The sequence below is a fragment of the Protobothrops mucrosquamatus genome, unplaced genomic scaffold (genome assembly GCF_001527695.2).
Source record: "Protobothrops mucrosquamatus isolate PMUCROS unplaced genomic scaffold, P.Mucros_1.0 scaffold_78, whole genome shotgun sequence".
NCBI classification, from domain to species: Eukaryota; Metazoa; Chordata; class Lepidosauria; order Squamata; family Viperidae; genus Protobothrops; species Protobothrops mucrosquamatus.
Window position 1 is genome coordinate 190,268 of NW_015386154.1, and position 8,514 is coordinate 198,781.

At 35.0% G+C, this 8,514-nt stretch overlaps 1 protein-coding gene across 1 annotated transcript in view; it reads right to left on the reverse strand.

Annotated features, from left to right (window-relative positions):
* Window positions 1-562: 562 nt before the first annotated feature.
* Window positions 563-8,514, reverse strand: part of DOCK4 (dedicator of cytokinesis 4) — a 246,511-nt gene continuing 238,559 nt past the window's right edge. The window contains exons 35-38 of the mRNA XM_015814036.1: window positions 6,239-6,311; window positions 5,881-5,988; window positions 4,124-4,185; window positions 563-3,074 (exon numbers count right to left, since the gene is read on the reverse strand). Of these exons, the coding sequence (XP_015669522.1) occupies window positions 2,649-3,074; window positions 4,124-4,185; window positions 5,881-5,988; window positions 6,239-6,311 (669 nt within the window). The 3' untranslated portion in view covers window positions 563-2,648. The remainder of the gene's footprint in view (window positions 3,075-4,123; window positions 4,186-5,880; window positions 5,989-6,238; window positions 6,312-8,514) is intronic.

Here is an 8,514-nt window from a genome sequence, read left to right on the forward strand (position 1 = left end):
TACTGACTGATAGATTTCTGATCTCAATTCAAAGTGCCAGATATAAATTCCTAAATACCATGGTAACCAACCACATCAAAAGATACAGCCTGTGCAGCTGGATTATCCAGAGCCCCTGCTTAAGATCCCAGCCTGACATAAGGTGCATTCGAGGAAGCAGGCCTTCTCAGTTGTATCCCTGATGATATATATATTGCTCCTGGTCCTCAGATGCTAAATACATACATTGGTGGATTTTCATTTATTTCACACTTAGTGACAATAGAAACAGGCTACTTGATTTTATGTGGTTTTCTTGTTAGTTATTGCAGTTTTGGATAGAGTTTATCACACAGACTCATTTGACTAGGGTATCATGAAAATGATAATAAATAAGATAAATTATGGAATTGTGCTGGAGAGAGGAAACAAAAAAAGATTTTGGGTTTCATCTCTGTTTCTTAAAATCATATATGAAGCTTAATCAAAAATAAGTGTCTATTTTAATTTCCTCACAAATGGATTTATAATGCACCACTCAGAAGAAAATAAAACTGGACAATGAATTTGAATCAATTTTATTTTGTATTTACGGTTTCTCAACAACCAATATCATTATCTGTAAACAAACTACATTAAAATGTTTTGCTGCTAAGCAGACGTCAGTAATTTATGCACATGAGTAAAAATTTTGCTTACTATCAAGCATATTTTAAAAATGGACAAGCAAAATATAATACTGATTCAGTCTAAGCTGAAGCACCAGGCAAACACTGATTTAATTCTAAATTTAATATAGGAAGGGATCAAACTAGATCTGTTATCCAGTTTGTGACAGTTTATTTAAATTGCAATATATTTTAAAAGCATAAATATGTAATTAACGATTCCAAAAATGTAGTTATGCAGACACAAAAAATGTTATGATCAAGCAAGTTCAGAAATCTCAGACCTCAAAATCAGCCACCTATAAACCTAAATTTTATCCCCTTTTTCCAGTTGTAAACACTTTTGCTAAACAGGTTATTTTTGACATTAAAAGTTATACAATCAATATGGCAGAATTATTGTTAAAAACATATGTACAAATATTACTCCGTGTCCTTGTTCCCCCAATTACATAAAGTATTTGGCATAATTATAACAATCTTACTGCATACACAGCCATTTGCTTTCCTCCCCCAAACATAATTGTTCTTATTAAAATTAACCAGTTATGTACAAAAATACTTGAACATTTATTATATAAAACTTCTATAGCTACCATTAACAGCATATACCTGCTGAGGGTTTCCCATTGAGGGAATAAAGTGGTCAATAATATTCCAGTTAAGCTATTAATAAAGTAAACTGATAAAATCAACACAAGTTTCCCAACAAAACAGGGAGGTAACTTTAATGGTATGATTTAATTTTGTGGTGGGGAGGGAGAAATAAGAAAGAAAAATTGCCTATATGCTTGTTTTTATGTTTAGTTTATACAATTATAGAACTAAGTATGAGCTTTCAAAACATAGGAGCTTTCTAGCAAAATGCCAATTAGGGCTCCATATGAGATGAGTAAAAGCACTTTCAGAAAAAACATTTTGCAGGATTGGGGCTGAAATCTGGATTACTTTTAGTTGCCAACAAATTTTCTGTTTGTGCCCTAAAAAGTTCTCTCTTCCCACCATCTAAACCACTATCCCGTAAATTACTTATTTACTCCACATTTTTGCAGTGGAATATACAGCAATAGAATGGAAGAACTTCCATTCAGAAACTTTATATATAATAAAAAAAAGTCTGAATCTTGTCTTTAAAAATTTGCTGCTTCAATTAATTCTACTTGTAAATAGCCTCATTCTCTTGAACATTTGCTTGCACTCAATTGCTTTCAGCGTTTTCATCTTTGAGTCTGACAGTGGTTTTTTTTCTTGATTCACAATTAAAATAATGTATTCATTTTGGCCATTAAAATAATCCGCAGAGTCAGTTTCTGTGTCTGAAATCATGTCTATTTAAAAAAATAACTTTATATATTGTTACATTTTCTATAATACAATCATTATTAACGTTTATTATCTTCAGGGAAGTGTAAATTGCACCTATCTAAAATAAAATAAAATGGGAGGGGGAAAATTCTACAAGTATGTAAACTAACCATTATCAGAATGCTAGAAAAAAGATCTCTAAGAGACAAGTATACATACAAATATTGAATAAGACGCAGTAACATGACAGTAGAAAGAAAGCAACCCAAACATTTTTTTCTGGAAATTCAGCTACAACATCCTTGTAATAGGGTCTTTTCCAGTGCAATGTGATCACAAACCACAAGAGCTTTATTGGATTCATTAACTTCAAACCAAATTTTATTCTATCAGAAAGTACATTGCGCTAATATGAGGCTGTCAAGGGGAAGTATGCTTTGATATTGTTTGAACAGTTAGGCTCCAGGTTTGAATTTAAATGCAGAATCACATTTGCTGTATGCTATGCTAAATATAGTATTTTCAGTCTCATTCTCTCTAGGTTCTGGCTTTTTAAGCTAGTACTTAAAATTAAGTACTTAAAGTTAAGCAGTTTTTAAAAATCACCAGAAAGAAAATTTGTGACAAATATTAAAGTGCCTATATTAGATATGTTTTTCATTTAAAACATTCAAAAAATGACTTTTTGACTTTTATTTATAACTGAGAGACTTTCCGTGGAAGAGGCTTAGGTCGAGGGACCTGTTCCATTCTCTTGCTGCTATTCTCCAAATTGCTTGGTCTGACCAACAAAGGTTTTGGAGGTAACACTGGTGGATCTGTAGGAATGGGAATGGAAAGGCTGTGAGGTAGTGGGACAGGACGCCTCAGAGTCCTCTCATAAACACTATAAGGCGGAGGAGTCTTGTTCTCTTTTCTTATTAGCTCTTCGGAAATGTTGCAATTAGAAAGAGGAACTGGATGTTCATTGATGTGACTTTCAAAACCAGATGTTTCAGATGTGCTACATCGACTAAGTGAAGAAATGCCACTGCTGTAACTTCCAGACAAGACTGGAGAGTTGGAAATGAGCCCTGACGAATGGTAGTCCATAGGAGATGGTGAAAATGATTGTACAGAACCCTGCGTTTAGAAAAGAAAAAATTAGTCTGGAAATAGAAAGAAGGGACTAAGAGGGAAAAGTAGAGGAACATGCCTTTACATTAGTTATTGTCCATGTTATTATAACAATATTTATTGTTATAACATAACAGTTTTGTGGCTTGAACATCAAAAACTGAATGGTGCTCATTCATTGATACTATAAAACCTTGAATTACTGTGGTTTGTATCTACTTTTAAATTACAATCTCCCATCTATATTTGTGTTATTTATTATATCAGACCACAGAAAGCTAATATAGTAGACAAGTGAACTATGCAATATTGGTGGTGCCTTCAAGAGAAAGAGAGGGAAAGGGAGAAAGAAAGAAAGAAAGAAAGAAAGAAAGAAAGAAAGAAAGAAAGAAAGAAAGAAAGAAAGAAAGAAAGAAAGAAAAAGAAAGAAAGAAAGAAAGAAAGAAAAAAGAAAGAAAGAAAGAAAGAAAGAAAGAAAGAAAGAAAGAAAGAAAAGAAAGAAACCAAATTCAATAACCTATGAATGTTGGGAGAAATCATATCCCAAAGAACTTGAAAGAGCCTCACTGCTCAAAAAGGATTTGGATTTAATATATCTTGAACAGCAATCATCCATTGTGAATGCTCTTGGAATTGCATGGATATGCTCAGTGGTGGGATTCAAATATGTGAACAACCAGTTCTCTGTGTGGATGCTGCTTCCGGAAATCCATTCTGGGCCTGGGCAACAAAAAATTAGCTACCCGTTCTGCTGAAGTGGTGCGAACCGGCTGAATCTCACCATTGGATGTGCTATTATGTTAAATTATAGTGTAGAGTGAGAGAAATTAAAATTAAGATTCAACCTATTGTCTTTTATGGACCTTTACGTGATCTGCTTGTTTATCAGAACAGAAATGACTAAAAAGCTTAGTTCTTTAGACCCATCACAGAGCACAAATTGGGAAGGCATAAATATACATTATGTTTTGAAGGTGAAAAGTCAGCCACAATGTAAATCATGAGAAATAAACAGTGCAGTTCTGCTTCTAAATGTATTGAAGGCAAAACAGTACCTTCAATGGAGATCTTCCAGCAGAAGAAAGAGAAACTGAGGTTATGTGTCGAGCTGGTGATGCTGTGGAGAAAATCATTTTCACATGAATTAACATAGTTTAGAATAAGAGGGCTGTGATGGCTTGATAGAAATGAACAACCTAGCCAAAATGAAAAATGTGTGTGAGAGAGGAGTGGGGAAGGAAAAAATGCATATGCATTTTACACTCAGATTTATAAAATACACATCTTATAATATGTTGATAAAAATGTAGATTGTAAAATTGCAACAGGATTAAAAACATGTGGACCTCAGATAGAAAACATAGAGCTTCCCATTAAACCAGTGACAGATAACCAGAAAAAAAAATATCCTGGACAAAATAAGCATGAAGCACTGAATCTGAAAATACTTTATAATAATAGAAATTTTATAAAAAGATAAACATGAACTGAGAGTATCCAGTAAAGTTAATATCTCTATTGGGGAATCTTGGTTAAGGTAAGTTCACTCTATTCACTTCTCTGTCATATAAATCTCAAGTAAGAAATAGTATAAGATAATAAAATGAATTATCAGACTAGGGCCAGATTGGTTTGAATTAACCACATAGTTAAAAAAAGGTACCTGTGGAAACTACTTCAGTACTGTAATATTTTAGAAGGTTGAAAATAGTAATTAGAGATTATATGTCCATCTTATCATAAAACTTAAAATACATATGTTTGGTAACCACTAAAATGTCTTTCCTGAAGATCAGAAGCTAGTAACAGAACTAAATTTAAAAGTGTCATTGGAAAATTAATCATTATAACGTCTTCTTATTTCTCTAAAGAAGCTTGGACCACCAGGCCTATTAAAAATTAAATTGTACTGGCTTTGCCACCCAATTGCTGAGATTCACAACAAAACAATAACATCCCAAAGTACTCCTCTCAATCTTTCCCTCAGTTTCCATGACAGGCAAAGCCAAAAGTATAGCAAAAGCAATAACATACTTATAATGAATGCCAGATCAACTATTTTCCAAATAAAACTGCACAATCTAGGGTTCCCAAATCCTTTCAAAGTTGCTTCCCAGAATTATCACAAAACTATAATTTTTAAATGTGGCAGAAAAGAAAGATACTGAAAATCTGAGAAATAATTAAATTCATTTTACTTAATCACTGCTTGAATTTTGTTGTGATTGTTTCTATTCCTATCATATTCACTGTTTGATTGCAGATCTCAGCAAGTCCCTCCAGTTTTGTTGACAAGTTTTCCGGAAGTGGCTTGACATTGCTTGCTTCCTGGGGCTAAGAGAGAGTGACTGGACCAAAGTCTCCCAGCTGGCTTTGTGCTTAAGGCAAGGCTAGAACTCAGTCTCCCAATTTCTAGTCTGGTTCCTTAACCATTACACCAAATTATCAGGTTGCTCATGGGCATGCAGAACTAAGGACCATTACAGACAAAGCTCCACACCGAAAGCTGTGCCATCTCTTTATTCCAGAATTCAGGAATATAACTTGCTTTGTTGTTTCAACATGAAACATTAATTGTCCTCCTCAATATTTGTTCCACTTGCAGTATTTTCTCCAAAATTAATTTTTCCTTTCTACAGTACCTCAATCCTCCTTGTTGGTTTCCTGTTCCTGTTCTAAAATCATCTGGTATTCTTCTGGTATGTAATAGGAAGCCAAAATCACATCCAAGCAGGATCCAGGGTTAGTTACAATGTGTGTAGAGCTACCGTAGTTGTATTAAAAAAAGAAGACTCATGAAATACAAACATACCAGTGGGACGGGGTGGCACAGGAGGAAACATGAGCTTTCCACTCTCTGATATGTTTTTGGCTTCTTTCCCACTTTCCAGGCTCCAACTACTGGGAGTGCTATTTACAGCTGTTAAGTCATGACAATATAGATATTAATTGTTAAAACTTTTGAGAATTAACATAAATATCAGAAATATATGCAGCATATTTGAGATCACTTAATATATGTTTGGTATCTGAGATACAATATCAATTGTGGCATTAATGGTGAACATAGAAATTATTACATGAATAAATACTGCTTTACATTTGGTTGTTAACTGTCTTTTGTACTTTAGAAAAAGATAAGGTAGAATATTAAAATAAATGATGCTTACCTTTCTCAGAGGCAGACAAAATAGGGTCACTTCGAGGCAAAGCGCCATCACCATTATGATTGAACACAATTCTCTAAAAATCCAGAATAGTGTTTTTTTAATGATAGTTAATTTGAGTTACAGGTATAGAAACAACAAAACATTAGCTATTTCAGCAGAAATGTCTCTTCAAAAGAAAAAATACAAGAGAGAGAGTCCCATTAGACATAGGAAATGAAATGCTTTAAGAGGACTGATATTCATTCAACTTCAACTGCAAAAATACAGAGACTTTAAAGATGGGTACTGCTGAAAAAAAATCTCCTTTTTCCCTTCCTTCCAGAGGATTGAATCTGGATATATCCTGATTTACAAGTCAGGCAGCCATACATGACTCAAAGTAAAATGATTTTTTTCTAAGTGCTCAACAAAACCTGATACTCCCTTTGACAGCTTATAGCAAGAGTCATACTGCAGTTAATTAATTTTACTAACTTCTTTTAAAAATTGTTTCATAGATATATCTGAAAAACAAATTACCAATTTACAGTGAGGGAAAAATGTATTTGATCCCCTGCTGATTTTGTACGTTTGCCCACTGACAAAGAAATGATCAGTCTATAATTTTAATGGTAGGCTTATTTTAACAGTGAGAGACAGAATAACAACAAAAAAATCCAGAAAAACGCATTTCAAACCAATTATAAATTGATTTGGATCTTAATGAGTGAAATAAGTATTTGACCCCTTCGCAAAACATGACTTAGTACTTAATGGCAAAACCCTTGTTGGCAATCACAGAGGTCAAATGTTCCTTGTAGTTGGCCACAGGGTTTGCACACATCTCAGGAGGGATTTTGTCCCACTCCTCTTTGCAGATCCTCTCCAAGTCATTAAGGTTTCAAGGCTGACGTTTGGCAGCTCGAACCTTCAGCTTCCTCCACAGATTTTCTATGGGATTAAGGTCTGGAGACAGGCTAGGCCACTCCAGGACCTTAATGTGCTTCTTTTTGAGCCACTCCTTCGTTGCCCTGGACGTGTGTTTTGGGTCATTGCCATGCTGGAATATCCATCCATGACCCACTTTCAATGCCCTGGCTGAGGGAAGGAAGTTCTCACCCAAGATTTGACGGTACATGGCCCCGTTCATCGTCCCTTTGATGCAGTGAAGTTGTCCTGTCCTCTTAAGCAGAAAAACACCCCCAAAGCATAATGTTTCCACCTCCATGTTTGATGGTGAGGATGGTATTTTTTGGGTCACAGGCAGTATTCCTGCTCCTCCTAACACGGCGATTTGAGTTATGCCAAAGAGCTCGATTTTGCTCTCATCTGACCACAACACTTTCACCCAGTTCTCTGAATCATTCAGATGTTCATTGGCAAACTGTACATGTGCTTTCTTGAGCAGGGGGATCTTGTGGGCACTGCAGGATTTCAGTCCTTCATGGCGTAGTATGTTACCAATTGTTTTCTTGGTGACTATGGTCCCAGCTGCCTTGAGATCATTGACAAGATCCTCCCATGTAGTTCTGGGATGATTCCTTACCGTTCTCATGATTATTGGAACTCCGCAAGGTGAGATCTTTCATTGAGCCCCAGACCAAGGGAGATTGACAGTTATTTTGTGTTTCTTCCATTTGCGAATAACCACACCAACTGTTGTCACCTTCTCATCAAGCTGCTTGGCAATAGTCTTGTAGCCTATTCCAGCCTTGTCCTTAGATAGCTCTTTGGTCTTGGCCATGATGGAGAGTTTGGAATCTGATTAATTGCTTTTGTGTACAGGTGTCTTTTATACAGGTAACAAGCTGAGATTAGGAGTACTCCCTTTAAGAGAGTGCTCCTAATCTCCTCTTGTTACCTGTATAAACCTGGGAGCCAGAAATATTGCTGATTGATAGGGGATCAAATACTTATTTCACTCATTAAAATGCAAATCAATTTATAACTTTTTTGAAATGCGTTATTCTGTTTCTCACTGGTAAAATAAACCTACCATTAAAATTATAAACTGATAATTTCTTTGTCAGTGGGCAAATGTACAAAATCAGCAAGGGATCAATTACTTTTTTCCCTCACTGTAAGCCAAGTTTATTAAGGAAACTAAACATTTGCATGTGCTAAAAAATAAAATTTAGCAGAAAGAAGAAGAATGCTGAGAGAATACTGTAAATTCATTGGTTGCATATGCTAAACTATCCACCTAGGACTCTAACTATCAATATAATTACTCAGAGTTGATAAATCATATGCAACATTCACAAGAATATAATGTAACAAGACTTCCGGTGGCAGGC